Source organism: Apium graveolens, chromosome 8 (genome assembly GCF_009905375.1).
Source record: "Apium graveolens cultivar Ventura chromosome 8, ASM990537v1, whole genome shotgun sequence".
In the NCBI taxonomy this organism is placed as follows: Eukaryota; Viridiplantae; Streptophyta; class Magnoliopsida; order Apiales; family Apiaceae; genus Apium; species Apium graveolens.
In genome coordinates, this window is record NC_133654.1 from 71473551 (window position 1) to 71494741 (window position 21191).

Consider the following 21191-nt stretch of genomic DNA (forward strand, 5'->3'; position numbering starts at 1 on the left):
ATGGATCGCCAAACTTGGATGTACAAGATCTCCCATGTTGATGAGAATTATATTAAGGGTGTTAATGAGTTTATTTCATGCGCGTTGAAACACCAGGATATGAAAGAGAAGGAACTTGGTTACAAAGACTTGATTTCTTGTCCGTGTCATATATGTGGTAACTTGAAATTTTTTTCAGACATTAACATAGTGGAAGACCATCTATTTCGTAATGGTTTTAAAAGGAATTATACGAAGTGGATTTGGCATGGTGAGGTCGTGAATTCTAGAGGGACTTCCCATAAAAATTATGAAGATGACGGAGATAGCATGACCAACAATGAGGAAGATGATTTGGTAAATGATAGAGTAGAGGAGATGATACAAGATGTAGAGGACCAATTTATTCACCAACCAGATATTCTTGAGAACTTAGTCCGCGATTCGAAGAAACTTTTATATCCCGGGTGTAACAATGAATACACTAGGTTGTCAACAACATTGAAGTTGTGTAAAATGAAAGTGAAGAACGGGTGGACTGATAGAAGTTTTACAGAGTTGTTAAAACTTTTGCGAGACATACTTCCTCCAAATAATGATCTTCCTACTTCTACATACGAGGCTAAAAAGATATTATGTCCCATGGGTATGGATGTTAAAAAAATACACGCCTGTCCAAATGATTGCGTATTGTTTCGAAATGAACATGAAGACTTACTCGCTTGTCTTAAGTGTGGAGCATCTCGATATAAGCCCGATGGCAATAATTCTTCGGAAAAGAACAAGAAACGGCCTCCTGTCAAGGTATTCTGGTATCTACCCATTGTGGATCGATTTAAATGCTTATTTGCAAATACAAAAGATGCAAAGCATTTAAGGTGGCATGCCGAAGGAAGGAAATCAGATGGGATGCTTAGACATCCAAGTGACTCTCCACAATGGAGAACTATTGATGGAAAGTTTCCTGAATTTGGTTATGATGCTAGGAATTTACGACTTGAACTTTGTGCGGATGGCATGAATCCATATCGAACTTTAAGTTGTAATCATAACACTTGGCCAGTTCTTCTCTCGATTTATAATTTGCCTCCTTGGTTGTGCATGAAGCGGAAGTATATAATGTTGGCCTTGCTAATCTCTGGACCTAAAGAACCAGGAAATAATATAGATGTTTATCTTCAACCGCTTATTGAAGATTTGAACTTGCTGTGGGACAAAGGTGTGACAGTATTTGATTCCTATAGTCAATCAAATTTGAATTTGCGTGCCATGATATTTTGCACCATAAGTGACTTCCCGGGTTATGGAAACCTATCGGGATACCCCATCAAAGGAGATAAAGCATGCCCAATATGTGAAGAAGATACAAACACCCACCGCTTAAATAACTGCAAGAAAAATGTTTATATGAATCATCGAAGATTTCTTCCTCTTGATCACCCTTATCATAAGAGAAAGAGGTCTTTTGATGGACATGTCGAGACTCGAGAAGCTCGTTTGCCTTTAACTGGATTGCAGACATTTGAGAAGGTTAAAGATCTTAATGTTGTATTTGGGAAGTTCTATAAAAGGCCACAGGAGAATATTTGGAAGAAAAAGTCTATATTTTGGGAGCTTCCATACTGGAAACACTTGCAGGTTAGACATAGTCTCGATATAATGCATATTGAGAAAAATGTATGTGAAAGTATTATTGGAACATTGTTAAATATAGCAGGAAAGACAAAGGATGGGATCAAGGCTAGACTAGACATGAAAGAAATGGGAATACGAAAGGAGTTAGCACCACAAGAGTCTACCAAGCATTCATATCTACCTCCAGCTTGTTTTACTTTGTCCAGAAAAGAGAAAATTAGCTTTTGCAAGTATTTATCTAGTGTGAAAGCTCCTCATGGATATTCTTCAAATATCAAAAAACTATTCTCCATGAAGGATTTGAAACTAGTGGGTTTAAAATCACATGACTATCATGTGTTAATGCAACAGTTACTACCAGTCGCAATTCGAGGCATACTACCTAAGCATGTGAGATTTGTTAGCACAAGACTTTGTTTCTTCTTTAATGCAATATGTAGCAAAGTGATTGATCCCGATTCGTTGGATAAATTACAAGCTGATATTATAGTTACACTCTGCCAGTTCGAGATGTATTTTTCATTTTCATTTTTTGACATCATGGTGCACTTAGTGGTTCATTTAGTGAGAGAGGTCAAATTATGTGGTCCTCTATACTTGCGCCACTTGTATCCTGTTAGATATATTTGATAATGTCATGACTAATATGTTTTATGTTTAGCTTTCAGATCTTATTTGAACAGGATAAATCAGTACTTAACTATTGATCAGTACTTATACTGGAAATCAGGACTTAAGGATATCAGTACTTATGTTATCAGGAGATAATCATCAGAAGATAAATATCAGAACTTAAGTGCTGAAGGACAATCAGATAAGGACAGTAGCTGATTAAAGGAAAGAAGATCAAGATAAACATAAGAAGAGATATGCATGAAGAAGGAATTCCGTAAAGAATGGAATACTTGGAAGAAAAGATATCTGATTGATATATTTTAGAAAGCAGAATTATATTCCATATCAATTAGCGATTATCTTGTAACTGTGTAGTATATAAACATAGAGATAGGGTTTACACTATAAGTGTTATCATTATTAGAGAAGATTATTCATTGTAACCCTAGCAGCTCTCGTGATATTTGTTCATCACTGAGAGGTAACAGTTCCATACTGTAACAGAGTTTATTGTTTCAATAAAGTTTGTTTTCTGTTACTTAAGTTCTTAAAGTTCGATTTGAGTGTACTATACACTGTATTCACCCCCTCTACAGTGTGTGTGTGACCTAATAATTGGTATCAGAGCCTATCTGTTAACATACATACAGTTAAAGATCTAAACACAATCATGTCGGATACAGAAACTCCAACTAAGCCTACCAAAACTGAGGAATCACCAAAGACACAAATTCAGAGTCGATATGAGACCATCAGAGTTCCCATACTGAGACCATCTGAATATCCCATATGGAAGGTAAGGATGACCATGTTCCTGGAAGCAACAGATCCAGAATACCTTGATAGAATCAAGGAAGGCCCTCACAAACCAACCAAGCTTGCTGTTGCAGTTGCAGGTGAAGCAGCAAAGACCGTACTAAAAGAAAAGAGTGATTATACTGCTGAAGACATAACATCAATTGCTAAGGATGCTAAGGTACGACACTTACTGCATAACGCCATTGATAATGTAATGTCAAATAGGGTAATCAACTGCAAGACTGCAAGGAGATATGGGATGCTCTGGAAACAAGGTGTCAGGGAACTGACACAATTAAGAAGAACAGGAAGACAATACTCACTCAAGAGTATGAACACTTTGACTCAAAGACTAATGAGTCATTGAATGATTTATATGATAGATTTGTCAAACTTTTGAATGATTTGTCATTGGTTGATAAAGAGTATTATCTTGAAGATTCAAACCTTAAGTTCCTGTTAGCTCTTCCTGAATGCTGGGATTTGAAGGCAACGACAATAAGAGACAACTACAATCTTGATGAAACAACTCTTGACGAAATCTATGGAATGCTCAAGACTCATGAGCTGGCGATGGAACAAAGAAGCAAGAGGAAAGGAGGAAAGTCAAGGACATTTGCTCTTAAGGCTGAAGAAGAATTCCCCAAAACAGCTTCCTCAAAGAAAGACAAGGGTAAAGCTCTTTTCATAAAGTCTGATACTGAGTCATCAAGTTCTGAGAGTGATGATGACTCAGATTCTGAAAGCTTGCCTGAGACTGATGCTGATGAGGAGATGATGAAGCTGTGTGCTCTTATGGTGAAAGGAATTACAAAGATTGCATACAGGAAGTTCAGGAAGGGAAAGAAGTTTTCCAGGAAAGGCATAAGTTCTGATAAAAAGAATTTTAGAAGATCTGAAGGCAGAGGAGGAAAGTCTGACAGAGGAGATTACACCAATGTTAAATGCTATAACTGTGGTGAGAAAGGCCACATATCTCCTGACTGCAAGAAGGTAAAGGGTGACAAAGACAAGGCTCTTGTCACAAAGCAGAAAAGCTGGACAGACACCTCAGACTCTGAAAGTAAGGAAAACTATGCATTGATGGCAAATGCTGATAAAGAAAGTGCTGAGAGCAGTTCTGAAGCTGCTGAAACAAAGGTACATCAGACTACTTATGCTTTTCATACTGATGATATTAATGAGTTGAGAAGATATCTTAAAACCATGTTTGTTAGTTATAGAGATCAAACTTTAACATGTGAAAGATTAACTTCTGAAAATCTTGCATTTAAGAAAAGAAATGATTTCTTAGAAAAAGAGTTAGTCATGTTCCATCAAACTCAGAAGGATAGAGATGATGCTTTTTATGTTAGGAATGAAGTGCTAAAATTAAATGAATCTCTAAAAACTGAGTTAGAAAAGGAAAGAGAGATTATCAGGACTTGGACTAACTCTGGCAAAATAACTCAAAATTTGCTAAGTAGTGGAAACTGGAAAGAGGGCTTAGGTTATGGAGAAGATAAGACATATAAAGGAACTGAAGAAATTAAGTCTGTTAATAAGCAAAAGCCAAAGTTAAAACCTGTTAAGTTTGTAACTGTAAAGTCTGAAAATGAAAAATTAGAAGTTACAAAGGAATCAACTTCTGACAAACTAAAACATGAAAAGACAGCTGAAGTGAACATAGGCTTAATGACAAAGAAGCAGCTTAAGCATAAGCTGAAAGATGTCAAGCATGCAAACAAGGTAAAATCACCTAGGAAAAATAGGAATGGAAAGGAAGGTGTGAATAAAAGCAATGATTATAAACCTGTTCCTGATGCTCCTAGGAAAACATGTCATAACTGTGGAAGTTCTAACCATCTGGCTTTTTTTCGCAGGAAGAATAAGAATATTAACTCCTTACCTTCAAAATCAGGAGTTAAGAGTCAATCTGTTAGATACAAACCACAAAATCCTTGTTTTCATTGTGGTAGTTTATGGCATTCCATTTATACTTGTAAGGAATATCATAGTTTGTACTATGATTATTATCAAATAAAACCTTCTTTGAAGAAAGTTTCCATTGTTCCTTTTAGTGTAAATTCTGATTCAAAGTCTGATAGTGTAAGTTCTGATAAGAAAAATGTTAACATAAACTCTGATGCTAAATCCGCTGCAAATGTTAACAAACTTAATAAGGCTGTCACACCCCCAACTTAAATAGCAAAATAATTATAGCTATTACATCATTTTAATAAGTATTACACAACCAAAAATCCAAGATCTTACAGTTTAGGGTTTGGAACAGCCCAACACTACCAACTATTACATCTGATTACAAATACCGAGTCCTCACACAACTAATATTACTTATTCTACCTGAGCTCGAACATAAGCATCAGCATCACAGGTCTTACGGGCAGTCTGCTTGAATCTAACCATGGCTGCTAGCTGTAATATCAGGATAAAGCAAGAAGTGAGCCAAAAGCTCAACAAGTGCTAACAATACAACGCAAAGCATAAATCGAGATATACCTTTAGGAATGACAATGGAATGACATAATCAATGATAATCGAGAGATAAAACTTATGTGAGTTGGCATCATTTTTGCTTGCATCAAAACAAATTTTAAAACCATTCTTAATCAAAATCATTTTATGACGCTACGGATTACAGCCGGTGATCAGCCGCGAAGTAATCCCGAACCTCGCTGGGTTCTAAAACATTATTGGGAATCCCTAGGCAACTTTTAAGCCTAATATAAGTGTGGAAAGGACTCGCGTCTCAGTCCAGATCCACCATTCAAGAAAACATTTGTCCCCCTTTGGGACTGAAAAATCCACCTTTATTCATTTTGAAAACTGATGCCGATTTATGACAAAATCTCTTTGACTGAAATCATTTTTATCAGGGGATTATAGATCAACTTGAAACACTGGAAATATGACACTAAATCTCAGGGCCATGATCCACTAGACTTTACTATATTAGGGTTATCGAGAGATTTCCATAAACAAGAATTTTGACAAGGAAATTAAGCAAGGCTATTGGATAATATGAAAGAGTAATGCCAAACTAGGCTTAAAGCAATGGTTGTAGACAAGGTATAGGTATTAGAACATCAAGAAGATAAGCATCACTGGTTCCAATAGGATAGAGGTGTTAAAATATAAAGGAAGTGATCATCAGCTCAAGATATAACAGGGTATCAAGCTTTAGGGTAAGGATAGGGTTATCAAACAATCATGAATGAATTTAAGAAAAGATTGGCTTTTAGGTATCAAGATAAAGTTTCTATCGAGATTATTTCAAGAGTTGAATCAAAGCATCAGGGTGCAATATCAAGATTTCTCAGGGATCAATAGCATGATAATCAAAAGGATCAATAAGGTATTATAACAGATCTCTATTTTATCATGGCATTAAACTATCCTGAAAGACTTTTGAACTACTTGCAATACGTACTCGAGGGTTCATGGCATCTCTATGTAACTCAAAGATAAACAAAAGATACGCTTGATTTAAATATATCAAAATGACTCAGGATAATTGCATCGATATATATATGAACTGTTTACAGTAAATACGAAGGTCAAGTTAAATCACTTGCCTTGAGATAGACTGGTCTGGTCTGACTGGTAGGAGCAACAACTGGAGCTTCACTCGACTTTTATGGCAAGTTTTCCCTCGTCTCGAGATCCTACATAAATAATAATAATCCTCATTATAATATATTCTTTCCATCTTAACCTATTTACAACCCGAAATTAAACATGGATGGCACTTAGGCCTATACACACTTAATTCATATCCACCATTTATATTTTCAAATGTACACACGTAGCCACATAATCACATATCGTATATTAATACCAAATAACATCACATACACCATAATGCCACACCAGGCTCGGATGATCTCGACTCACCACTTAAGTTACTTGGTCGCTAACTAAACGAAGTCTTCGAATTTGGGCTTCCTAACTCAATGTGCCTTTCCTAAATTATCCAAAACCTATTGACCCTCACTTGTGCCTTTTGTTCTACTGACCTTATACTATCTTACAACTATGGTGGTCGACCTAATACTCACTTCTAAGTGTCCTAAAACTATGTGATAAGTGAAAGTGCTCACTGGTGCAAATTTCAGAATGGTAACTAAGGTTTCTTGAGTGCATTAGACACTCTTAAACTACAAGTTTTTCTTCAAAATTTTTACACAAGACTCTCCTGACCTAAGGGCATCTCATAAGCTTGATGTGGCTCATAGTCCTGGCTTGGGCCTTCTTGGGCCTAAGCTAAAAGTCCAAGGTTCCCCTGTTTTTCTTGGCAGAAAATGCCCTGACTTGAATTAACTTGTGACACATGGTTCTAGCTCATATCCTATGAACTATGGTTGGAAAAACTTCTCTGACATATCCTCTAACTAAGGCCCAATTGGGCCTAATGAGGGCCTACCCATGACATGGCCAAATCTCCCTATTTCTAAGTTGCAACAAAACTGTCCCCTGCTGGACAGATTTTGTTATTCTACTTGTGCACCTAACCAAATGACATGCAAACCTTCAACCAACTCCTAAAACCTATTATATACTCCCCATACTAACTTCTGGTGGCTTGGGCCTCAAAGTGCACATCAATGACATGGTCAAAACTCACTCTAAACCTCAGGGTACTAAACTGATTTTTCTGCAGAAACTATAACTTCTCATTTTCCAAGGTTTTGACTTGACAAACCCAACTAACAACAACTAAATACTTAAACCAAGACCTATACTTGGTATTCTACTGAACTAACTCCCTTTTTCTCAAAATAACCTTGGTGAGATCATCCTTACCTAAGGTGCAACTATGGCAAAACAAAAGAGACTACTCTTAACAAATTGCAAATCTTCATGCTTTTGAAACAACAAGATATATATATTTATAAAAGATAACCACAAATTATTACCATGCAACAAGGAGCATAAATCAATATTATCACATTATTCCTACTGAAATTAAGGCTCACTAACAAAATCTTTCCAAATGATCAAAATCTTACAACAAACTAAGAGAATTCCACATGCATGCATGCCTTCGGGTTTTTCAAACCAAAACAACATATTTTCTACATATATTCCATCTTAAAATTGACATGCAAGCCTAGCATAAGGTATACCTAGATGATCACTTAGCATGCAAGGAGTTTTATCAAATTTTCACCACAAAATTCAAGTCATTATCACATAAACATGCAAAAATTTAACAAAACAACAAGAATGATTTCAAGGACCATTCATTCGGCTCCCATATGGTCATGGCCGAATGAAATGGATGGAAATGGCCATTAAATCATCAAGAGTTTCCTTCTCAAGACTTGGCACTTATCCATTTATTGTAGTCCTCTAGAAAACAACCTTAAATCCATAAGAATCAAGATTGTATTTTGAGTTTCACTAAAACCTTTACATGCAACCCTTAAACTTAAACTTTCTACTTAAAACTCTTTGAAATATGAATGATCATGATATAGGAAGTAATATTTACTTGTATGGAAGGTGGAAACTTGAATGTGGAATGAAGAAAAGGGGAGGGGGTAGGTTTTCGGCTAAAAACCCGAGAGGAGGGGGGAAGGGCCGAGAGGAGAAGGAGGAGGGAGGAGAAGTGTGGAAATGGTGGAGTGAAAGTGGTGTGTTTGTCATGTTTACTTGGTTTTTATTTGCCCATAAGTGAGTGGATGAGAGAAATTACAATAGTAACCTTCCAATCATAGTTAGGTAGATTTGCATGCAAGGACAAAATAGTAATGTGGCTAGTAAAATGAAAGTGAGTGGGGTTGGAATTGCCCTCCTTGCCCCTTGGTTGAAATAGAAGAGAGTTTGCATGCAAGGGTAATCATGTAATTTGATAATTATTAAGCAACTAATTTTCAAAGATTTATTTCTATATAATAAAATACAAGTTCAAAAATTATAAAATTTCTACCATAAATTAACTTGTATTTTTAGAGACTTTATAAAATCATTTTCACAATTTGTGTACAAAATGTCTTTTAAAAGAAAATTTTTCCAAAGCTTAGAATATTCCTTATAAATCAAAAATAAAGAAATTAAATAAATTCTTGCTTTGAAAAATCATATACTACCCAAAGCAAATTTATAATGCAGAAATTTTCACTCACACAAACGTACAAGCATTGAATATATTTTTATTTAACTTAATATTATTCACAAATAATATTACATAAAATGCCGGTCGTAACATCCTCTCCCCCTTAAGGGATTCTGTCCCCAGAATCTAAGAGAACAGATGGGGATACCGGGAACGCATATCAGACTCTAACTCCCAAGTCGACTCTTCGACCTTAGGGTTCCTCCAAAGTACTTTCACTAACTTTACTGATTTATTTCTAAGACTCTTTACTTGCCAGTCGAGTACTTTAACCGGTTGCTCCACAAATGACAGGTCTGCCTGAATTTCTACAGGTTCATATTCTATCACATGGCTAGCGTCAGGATTGTACTTCTTAAGCAACGACACATGGAACACATTATGCACATGCTGATACTGAGGTGGTAAGGCCAACTCGTAGGCCACCTTTCCTACTTGACTCAAAATCTCAAAAGGACCTACGTATCTAGGTGCTAACTTTCCTTTCTTGCCAAATCTTATCAACCCTTTCCTAGGTGACACTTTTAGCAACACAGCTTCGCCAATTTGGAATTGAACATCCTTACGCGCTGGATCCGCATACTTCCTCTGTCTATCTTGAGCAGCAAGCAACCTTTTCTGAATTAACTTGACTGAGTCATGCAACTGTTGTACCAATTCTGAGCCGAGAATTCTTCCTTCTCCTACTTCATCCCAACTTGTTGGTGATCTACATTTTCGCCCGTACAAAGCTTCATATGGTGGCATGCCGATACTGGAATGATAGCTGTTGTTATATGAAAATTCAATCAATGGCAGGTGGTCGTCCCAACTTCCAGCAAAATCGATTGCACAACTGCGCAACATGTCTTCAATTGTTTGAATTGTTCTTTCACTCTGGCCATCAGTCTGCGGGTGATATGCCGTGCTCATATTCAACTTCGTGCCAAGACATTCCTGGAATTGCTTCCAGAATCTTGAGTTAAATCGGGGATCTCTGTCTGAAACTATTGATACAGGTACTCCATGCCTTAATACGATTTCGTGCACATACAGATGAACCAACTTGTCCAGTGACGACTTCTCATTTATTGGAAGGAAATGCGCCGACTTCGTAAGACGATCAATTATAACCCATATTGCGTCATGTCCGGACTTTGTTCGCGGTAGTCCTACTATAAAGTCCATAGCGATATTTTCCCATTTCCATTCTGGAATCTTCAGGGGCTGAATTAATCCGCTTGGTCGTTGATGTTCTGCCTTTACTTTCTGACAGGTATAGCACTTCGCAACCCATTCTGCCACGTCTCTTTTCATATTTGGCCACCAAAAGTTCTTCTTTAAGTCTTGATACATCTTGGTGCTTCCCGGGTGGATTGAAAATTTCGAATGGTGGGCTTCATGGAGGATCTCATTCTTTAATTCAGATACATGGGGAATCCATATTCTGGATGAAAACCTTAGTATTCCTTGCTCATCCCTTTTAGTATTAATCTCTTCTCCAGATAACTGATTTTTCTCTTTTTCCATTACTTCCTCTTGATACTTCTTTATCTTTTCCAGTAGTGTTGGCTGAAAGGTCATTGCATGACAAACTTCTTTGACTTTCCCATAAGCACAAAGTTCCAATTCAAATTTTCCGATTTCTTCAGATAACTCTTTTGATGTTATCATTACATTCAATCTTTCCTTCCGACTCAGCGCATCGGCCACTACGTTCGCCTTTCCAGGATGGTAATTTATCGAACAGTCATAGTCCTTAATCAATTCCAGCCATCTCCTCTGCCTCATATTGAGCTCTTTCTGAGTAAAAATGTACTTTAAACTCTTGTGATCCGTGTAGATTTCACACTTTTCTCCATAGAGATAGTGTCTCCAAATCTTGAGTGCGAACACTATGGCGGCTAGTTCCAAGTCATGCGTCGGATACTTTAACTCGTGCGGCTTCAACTGTCTTGACGCATATGCTATTACCTTACTGTGTTGCATCAACACACAACCCAAACCCTTATGTGAAGCGTCGCTGAATATTACAAAATTCCCTTGATCATCGGGAAGTACCAACACCGGAGCTGTTACCAACTTCTGTTTTAACTCTTGAAAGCTACTTTCACATTCTGCACTCCATTCAAACTTTTGATTCTTTCTGGTTAACTTGGTCAATGGTGTGGCGATCTTCGAGAAATCCTTGACGAATCTTCTATAGTATCCGGCCAATCCTAGAAAACTTCGCACTTCCGTAGGAGTCTTTGGCCTCTCCCAACTCATAACTGCCTCAATCTTCGCCGGATCCACTTTAATTCCATCATTTCCAATAACATGCCCCAAAAATTGAACTTCCTTTAACCAAAACTCACATTTGGTAAACTTGGCATATAACTTCTCTTGTCGGAGTATCTCCAATGCTATCCAGAGGTGCTGCATATGTTCTTCTTCCGATTTAGAATAAATAAGGATGTCATCAATAAATACCATGACAAATTTATCCAAATACTTCTTAAATACTCGATTCATCAGATCCATGAATGCGGCCGGAGCGTTGGTCAATCCAAACGGCATTACTAGGAATTCATAATGCCCATATCTGGTCCTAAATGCGGTCTTGGGAATATCTTCTTCCTTGATCTTTAATTGATGGTATCCCGATCTCAAATCAATCTTCGAAAAGCATTTTGCTCCCTTTAACTGATCAAAAAGGTCATCTATCCTTGGTAGCGGGTAGCGGTTCTTGATCGTTACTTTATTCAACTCCCGGTAATCTATGCATAGACGCATACTCCCATCTTTCTTCTTTACAAAGAGAACAGGTGCTCCCCATGGCGACGTACTTGGTCGTATCACTCCCTTATCCAATAATTCTTGTAGCTGGCTCGCCAACTCTTTCATTTCTGCTGGTGCCATCCTATACGGAGCCTTTGAAACTGGTTCCGTGCCTGGAGCAAGGTTGATCTCGAACTCAATTTGTCGATCTGGTGGTAAGCCTGGTAGTTCGTCGGGAAACACATCGGGGAACTCATTAACTACAGGAATATCTTCCATGCTGGGGCTGCCTCTCTCTGAATCCACTACATATGCTAGGAACGACTCACAACCTTTTCTAAGTAACTTCTTAGCCTGAATAATTGTAAGAAATAGTCGCTTTTGCCTCTGTCCCTTAAATACTACCTTCTCTCCACTCTTCGTCTTTAAATACACTCTCTTGGTCTTACAATTTATCTGAGCGCTATTCTCTCCTAACCAATCCATTCCTAAAATTATATCAAACTCTCCCAGCTTGAAGAGTATCAAGTCGGCCGAGAACTTATATCCCGAAATATCAATCTCACATTTTGGACAAAATTGATTCACAGGAATCTTCTCTTGGTTCGCAATTACCACATTTACTACCTCACTCATAACCGTTTTATCACATTGGATCTTATCAACAAAAGATTCTGATATGAAAGATCTTGTGGCTCCCGACTCAATCAATACTTTGGCTTTGACATTATTGAGTAAAAGTGTACCTGCTATCACCTCAGAATTCTGAACAGCATCTTTCATCTTTAGATCAAATGTCCTTGCTGTTGCTTGCGGGGTTGGTGCGGGTGGTGGAGGTAATGCCAATACCTCAGCTGGCACGCTTGCACTGGTACTTGCCACGTTCATCAGAGCTCTGACTGGTCCTGTTGCCTTACACTCCCTAGCCATGTGTCCAGTCTTCCCACATTTGTAGCACGTAACTCCTGGCTTCGGCATCTTGCACTCATTTGCCAAATGTCCCCTCTGATTGCACCTATAACAGGTCATACTCAGCTTATTACATACTCCGGGGTGCCTTCTTCCACAGTGCTTGCATTCTGGCCTCTGGAACCTGTTTTCTCCAACTTGCCCTTGACTTGCCTGATTGTTCCCTTTTGATTCTTGCCTTTTGCCCAAATTTCCTTTCCTTTGAAAATTTCCGCCCTTCTGGAAACCAATCCTCTTTACATTCCGATCTTGCGAACTTCCAGCTTCAGACTTTTCTCCATAAAATGGAACCTTCCTCTTCTTGTTATCCCTTTCTTTCCTTGACTGCATCCTATTATTCTCAATCAGAGCAGCTTTCTGTACTACTCCCGCATAAGTTTCAAGCTCAAACATAGCCACCCTATCTCTGATCCAAGGCTCCAATCCTTGCTGAAATTTCTTTGCTTTTTCTTCCTCAGTGCTAGTATACTTTGTCACAAACCTTGACAACTCAGTGAACTTCTTCTCATACTCCAATACAGTCATGTTCCCTTGCTTCAACTCAAGAAATTTTAGCTCTATCTGATTCTGCATGTACTTAGGGTAATACTTGTCCAGAAATAACTTTTTAAATCTCTCCCAAGAAACCTGCTGAGTGACTTCCATAGCTTTTACTGATTCCCACCAATAGATGACTTCTCCCTTCAAGAAGTAAGTGGCATACGGCGTCTTCTGATCGTCTCCTAACTGTACCAACTCAAAAGCCCTTTCCATCTCCTTGATCCAGGTGTTTGCTATCACTGGATCAGTGGTATCATGAAATACAGGTGGATTCACATTCTGAAAAGCCTTGAAAGTGACAATTTGTCTTGGTGGTACTGGTGGTTCAGGTGGTTGGTATGGCTCACGGTTATCTTGGTTTTCAATTCGTTGTTGAAGAGTTAGTTGTTGTTGAGCTATAGCATTGGTTTGCTGTTGCAAGGTTTCCAGTAGTCGAAGAATATTTGGGTCTGTGGTGAAGGTGGTTGTTGGATTCTTCTTTTTGGGAGGCATGATCCTGAAATAAGAGTTGTGTTATAACAAATATGAATGATAAAATGATTCGAGGGTATCGCATGGCATTCTTGTTTACATATGGGGTCAAGTTTCCAAATTAAGCAGATATGATGATAAAAACATAAAATAACAGTTGAGAGCAAATAGAACAATAGCACATAATTATTGAAATTTTTAAAGGTCACAGTACATAGGATTGGGACATAGTCTGATTCTAGGAATAACAGGCTTATTTAAAGGAAAGACGGAAACAACTGGGGATTCCATAGAGTCTGATAGTACAACAACATGAAAGGTAAATGGAAAGAACTAAGGCTCCACTCCATCTGAACGGGGCTTGGTAGTCTTTTCCTCTCGAAGCGTCTTCACAATGCTCTGGAGCTCATCCGCCACCATCTGAATGACATACTGGCTGGTACGGTCTCGGTGTGCTGGCATCTCCTCAAGCTTAGTGTTGACGTACTGAACCAAGGTCTCAAGTCTCGCAATCATCTGCTCCTTGGGCTTCCCTTCGTAGTTTCGGCTGTCCGGATACACGTTCTTCAGTCGGTCTATCAGTCGGTCGTACTTGCCCTGAAGCATGTCGAACTTGCGCCTCAACTCAGCATACACGGAGAAAGCAATAGTGTCGTCCGACCCAGAGGATGACGAGGAATGCGCCCTTTGCTGACAACCAATAAGAGGAGTATTAATAATAATTTACTTTACCTTCTCTCTCGCGTAATATCTATAACCTACACACAAATCCTATAACCTATTTGGGCTGTCCAGGGACTCTAAACCGTAGCTCTGATACCAAAACCTGTCACACCCCCAACTTAAATAGCAAAATAATTATAGCTATTACATCATTTTAATAAGTATTACACAACCAAAAATCCAAGATCTTACAGTTTAGGGTTTGGAACAGCCCAACACTACCAACTATTACATCTGATTACAAATACCGAGTCCTCACACAACTAATATTACTTATTCTACCTGAGCTCGAACATAAGCATCAGCATCACAGGTCTTACGGGCAGTCTGCTTGAATCTAACCATGGCTGCTAGCTGTAATATCAGGATAAAGCAAGAAGTGAGCCAAAAGCTCAACAAGTGCTAACAATACAACGCAAAGCATAAATCGAGATATACCTTTAGGAATGACAATGGAATGACATAATCAATGATAATCGAGAGATAAAACTTATGTGAGTTGGCATCATTTTTGCTTGCATCAAAACAAATTTTAAAACCATTCTTAATCAAAATCATTTTATGACGCTACGGATTACAGCCGGTGATCAGCCGCGAAGTAATCCCGAACCTCGCTGGGTTCTAAAACATTATTGGGAATCCCTAGGCAACTTTTAAGCCTAATATAAGTGTGGAAAGGACTCGCGTCTCAGTCCAGATCCACCATTCAAGAAAACATTTGTCCCCCTTTGGGACTGAAAAATCCACCTTTATTCATTTTGAAAACTGATGCCGATTTATGACAAAATCTCTTTTGACTGAAATCATTTTTATCAGGGGATTATAGATCAACTTGAAACACTGGAAATATGACACTAAATCTCAGGGCCATGATCCACTAGACTTTACTATATTAGGGTTATCGAGAGATTTCCATAAACAAGAATTTTGACAAGGAAATTAAGCAAGGCTATTGGATAATATGAAAGAGTAATGCCAAACTAGGCTTAAAGCAATGGTTGTAGACAAGGTATAGGTATTAGAACATCAAGAAGATAAGCATCACTGGTTCCAATAAGATAGAGGTGTTAAAATATAAAGGAAGTGATCATCAGCTCAAGATATAACAGGGTATCAAGCTTTAGGGTAAGGATAGGGTTATCAAACAATCATGAATGAATTTAAGAAAAGATTGGCTTTTAGGTATCAAGATAAAGTTTCTATCGAGGTTATTTCAAGAGTTGAATCAAAGCATCAGGGTGCAATATCAAGATTTCTCAGGGATCAATAGCATGATAATCAAAAGGATCAATAAGGTATTATAACAGATCTCTATTTTATCATGGCATTAAACTATCCTGAAAGACTTTTGAACTACTTGCAATACGTACTCGAGGGTTCATGGCATCTCTATGTAACTCAAAGATAAACAAAAGATACGCTTGATTTAAATATATCAAAATGACTCAGGATAATTGCATCGATATATATATGAACTGTTTACAGTAAATACGAAGGTCAAGTTAAATCACTTGCCTTGAGATAGACTGGTCTGGTCTGACTGGTAGGAGCAACAACTGGAGCTTCACTCGACTTTTATGGCAAGTTTTCCCTCGTCTCGAGATCCTACATAAATAATAATAATCCTCATTATAATATATTCTTTCCATCTTAACCTATTTACAACCCAAAATTAAACATGGATGGCACTTAGGCCTATACACACTTAATTCATATCCACCATTTATATTTTCAAATGTACACACGTAGCCACATAATCACATATCGTATATTAATACCAAATAACATCACATACACCATAATGCCACACCAGGCTCGGATGATCTCGACTCACCACTTAAGTTACTTGGTCGCTAACTAAACGAAGTCTTCGAATTTGGGCTTCCTAACTCAATGTGCCTTTCCTAAATTATCCAAAACCTATTGACCCTCACTTGTGCCTTTTGTTCTACTGACCTTATACTATCTTACAACTATGGTGGTCGACCTAATACTCACTTCTAAGTGTCCTAAAACTATGTGATAAGTGAAAGTGCTCACTGGTGCAAATTTCAGAATGGTAACTAAGGTTTCTTGAGTGCATTAGACACTCTTAAACTACAAGTTTTTCTTCAAAATTTTTACACAAGACTCTCCTGACCTAAGGGCATCTCATAAGCTTGATGTGGCTCATAGGCCTGGCTTGGGCCTTCTTGGGCCTAAGCTAAAAGTCCAAGGTTCCCCTGTTTTTCTGGGCAGAAAATGCCCTGACTTGAATTAACTTGTGACACATGGTTCTAGCTCATATCCTATGAACTATGGTTGGAAAAACTTCTCTGACATATCCTCTAACTAAGGCCCAATTGGGCCTAATGAGGGCCTACCCATGACATGGCCAAATCTCCCTATTTCTAAGTTGCAACAAAACTGTCCCCTGCTGGACATATTTTGTTATTCTACTTGTGCACCTAACCAAATGACATGCAAACCTTCAACCAACTCCTAAAACCTATTATATACTCCCCATACTAACTTCTGGTGGCTTGGGCCTCAAAGTGCACATCAATGACATGGTCAAAACTCACTCTAAACCTCAGGGTACTAAACTGATTTTTCTGCAGAAACTATAACTTCTCATTTTCCAAGGTTTTGACTTGACAAACCCAACTAACAACAACTAAATACTTAAACCAAGACCTATACTTGGTATTCTACTGAACTAACTCCCTTTTTCTCAAAATAACCTTGGTGAGATCATCCTTACCTAAGGTGCAACTATGGCAAAACAAAAGAGACTACTCTTAACAAATTGCAAATCTTCATGCTTTTGAAACAACAAGATATATATATTTATAAAAGATAACCACAAATTATTACCATGCAACAAGGAGCATAAATCAATATTATCACATTATTCCTACTGAAATTAAGGCTCACTAACAAAATCTTTCCAAATGATCAAAATCTTACAACAAACTAAGAGAATTCCACATGCATGCATGCCTTCGGGTTTTTCAAACCAAAACAACATATTTTCTACATATATTCCATCTTAAAATTGACATGCAAGCCTAGCATAAGGTATACCTAGATGATCACTTAGCATGCAAGGAGTTTTATCAAATTTTCACCATAAAATTCAAGTCATTATCACATAAACATGCAAAAATTTAACAAAACAACAAGAATGATTTCAAGGACCATTCATTCGGCTCCCATATGGTCATGGCCGAATGAAATGGATGGAAATGGCCATTAAATCATCAAGAGTTTCCTTCTCAAGACTTGGCACTTATCCATTTATTGTAGTCCTCTCGAAAACAACCTTAAATCCATAAGAATCAAGATTGTATTTTGAGTTTCACTAAAACCTTTACATGCAACCCTTAAACTTAAACTTTCTACTTAAAACTCTTTGAAATATGAATGATCATGATATAGGAAGTAATATTTACTTGTATGGAAGGTGGAAACTTGAATGTGGAATGAAGAAAAGGGGAGGGGGTAGGTTTTCGGCTAAAAACCCGAGAGGAGGGGGGAAGGGCCGAGAGGAGAAGGAGGAGGGAGGAGAAGTGTGGAAATGGTGGAGTGAAAGTGGTGTGTTTGTCATGTTTACTTGGTTTTTATTTGCCCATAAGTGAGTGGATGAGAGAAATTACAATAGTAACCTTCCAATCATAGTTAGGTAGATTTGCATGCAAGGACAAAATAGTAATGTGGCTAGTAAAATGAAAGTGAGTGGGGTTGGAATTGCCCTCCTTGCCCCCTGGTTGAAATAGAAGAGAGTTTGCATGCAAGGGTAATCATGTAATTTGATAATTATTAAGCAACTAATTTTCAAAGATTTATTTTTATATAATAAAATACAAGTTCAAAAATTATAAAATTTCTACCATAAATTAACTTGTATTTTTAGAGACTTTATAAAATCATTTTCACAATTTGTGTACAAAATGTCTTTTAAAAGAAATTTTTTCCAAAGCTTAGAATATTCCTTATAAATCAAAAATAAAGAAATTAAATAAATTCTTGCTTTGAAAAATCATATACTACCCAAAGCAAATTTATAATGCATAAATTTTCACTCACACAAACGTACAAGCATTGAATATATTTTTATTTAACTTAATATTATTCACAAATAATATTACATAAAATGCCGGTCGTAACAAAGGCCAAAGGATCCAAGCAAGTCTGGGTCCTTAAAATTTATAATTAGTAGTCTTTGTGATTGCAGGGTAACAAGAAAAATATTCTAGTTCTGGACAGTGGATGTTCAGGACATATGACTAGAAATAAGGCCCTGCTATCAGACTTTGTTGAGAAAGCTGGCCCAAGTGTTTCTTATGGAGATGGCAACATTGGAAAAACATTGGGATATGGCAATATCAATCTTGGAAATGTCATAATTAAACAAGTAGCTCTAGTCTCAGGACTTAAACACAACCTACTGAGTATAAGTCAAATCTGTGACAGAGGTTATCATGTTGATTTCTTTGAAGAACACTGTGAAATTGTGAGTAAATCTAAAGGCAAAGTTGTTTTGAAAGGATACAGGCGTGGTAACATTTATGAAGCTAAGCTTTCAACAAGTACTGATGGTTCTGCAATCTGTCTGATGAGTAGAGTATCAATTGAAGAAAGCTGGAATTGGCATAAGAAACTCTCTCATTTAAATTTCAACAATATAAATGAACTGGTCAAGAAAGATCTTGTGAGAGGATTGCCAAACATAGTATTTGCTCCTGATGGTCTTTGTGATTCATGTCAGAAAGCCAAACAAAGAAAATCTTCATTCAAGAGCAAGACTGAATCATCAATTCTTGAGCCTTATCATCTAATACATGTTGATCTATTTGGTCCATTAAATGTCATATCTATTGCAAAGAAGAAGTATGCGTTGGTCATAGTGGATGAGTTCACCAGATACACATGGGTGTATTTCTTGCATACAAAAAGTGAAACTGCATCAACCTTGATTGATCATATCAAACATCTGGATAAAATGGTCAAAGATTCCGTGAAAGTTTTAAGGAGTGATAATGGCACTGAGTTCAAGAATTTGATAATGGAAGAGTTCTGCAAAAGCCATGGAATAAAGCATGAATTTTCTGCTCCTGGAACTCCACAGCAAAATGGAGTTGTTGAAAGGAAGAATAGAACTCTCATTGAAGCTGCACGTAAAATGCTTGAAGAAGCAAAGCTTCCAACCTATTTCTGGGCTGAAGCTGTGCAGACTGCTTGTTTTACTCAAAATGCAACACTCATTAACAAGCATGGAAAAACACCGTATGAGATGGTGAAGAAAAAGAAGCCAAATCTGAAATATTTTAATGTATTTGGATGCAAGTGTTTTGTTCTCAAGACTCATCCTGAACAGCTATCAAAGTTTGATCTAAAAGCTGATGAAGGAATCTTTATTGGATATCCACTTTCCACAAAAGCCTTCAGAGTCTATAATTTGAGAACAAAAGTGGTCATGGAATCTATCAATGTCTCTTTTGATGACAAAAAGATTACTGGTCTTGAAGATTTCATTGACCATGATCAGCTGAGATTTGAAAATGAAGACTCAAATTCTGATATAGAAAATCCTGACAGTCTAAGTCCTGATACTGTAAACTCTGATGGATTAAACTCTGATGTTATTGAAATTATGGAGACTACATCAAAGGAAGATGCACCTATGCAGGGGGAGCATACTCAAGATCCTACCACATCTCAAGAAACATCAGAACATGCATCTGGCTCTTCAAGTTCTGATTCATCAAGTTCTGATAAGCCAAGTTCTGATAGTGCTGAAAATCTAAATACTGAAGAATCCAACTAAGAGAGCATAGTTTCAGGGGGAGTATCAGAAAATGAAAATGAAAATAGCATGGATCATGGGGGAGCATCCAGTTCTAGAGAAAACCTTCCATCTGCAAGGAAGTGGACAAAATCACATACACCTGATTTGATAATTGGAAATCCTGATACAGGTGTCAGAACTAGAACAGGTACTTCAAATGAATGTCTTTACAATTCTTTTCTCTCTCAGACTGAGCCAAAGAAAGTGGAAGAAGCTCTTCAAGATGCTGATTGGGTGCAAGCAATGCAGGAAGAGTTGAAAGAATTTGAAAGAAACAAAGTCTGGACCCTAGTGCCAAAACCAAAGAATAGATCTGTTGTTGGTACAAAGTGGGTATTCATAAACAAAACTGACAGTGATGGCATAATTACAAGGAATAAGGCAAGGCTGGTTGCAAAAGGATATTCTCAACATGAGAGAATTGATTATGATGAAACATTTGCACCAGTTGCTAGGTTAGAAGCCATAAGGATATTCTTGGCTTATGCTGCTCACAAAAAGTTTACTGTCTTTCAAATGGATGTGAAAAGTGCTTTTCTCAATGGAGAATTGGAGAAGGAGGTATATGTTGAACAACCTCCAGGTTTTGTAGATACCAAACATCCAGATTATGTCTACAGGCTTGATAAAGCACTTTATGGACTTAAGCAAACTCCTAGAGTATGGTATGAGACTTTAGCTCAGTTTCTTCTGGAAAGTGGATTCAACAGAGGGACAATAGACAAAACACTGTTCTACCTCAACCATGGAAAGGACTTACTTCTGGTCCAGATT

The 21191-nt window shown here is 37.5% G+C and overlaps 1 protein-coding gene across 1 annotated transcript in view; it reads left to right on the plus strand.

The window, feature by feature from the left end:
- LOC141679687 (uncharacterized) overlaps positions 1-21191 on the plus strand; it is a 43574-nt gene continuing 22383 nt past the window's right edge. The window contains exon 1 of the mRNA XM_074486120.1: positions 1-2157. Within this exon, the coding sequence (XP_074342221.1) occupies positions 1-2157 (2157 nt within the window). The remainder of the gene's footprint in view (positions 2158-21191) is intronic.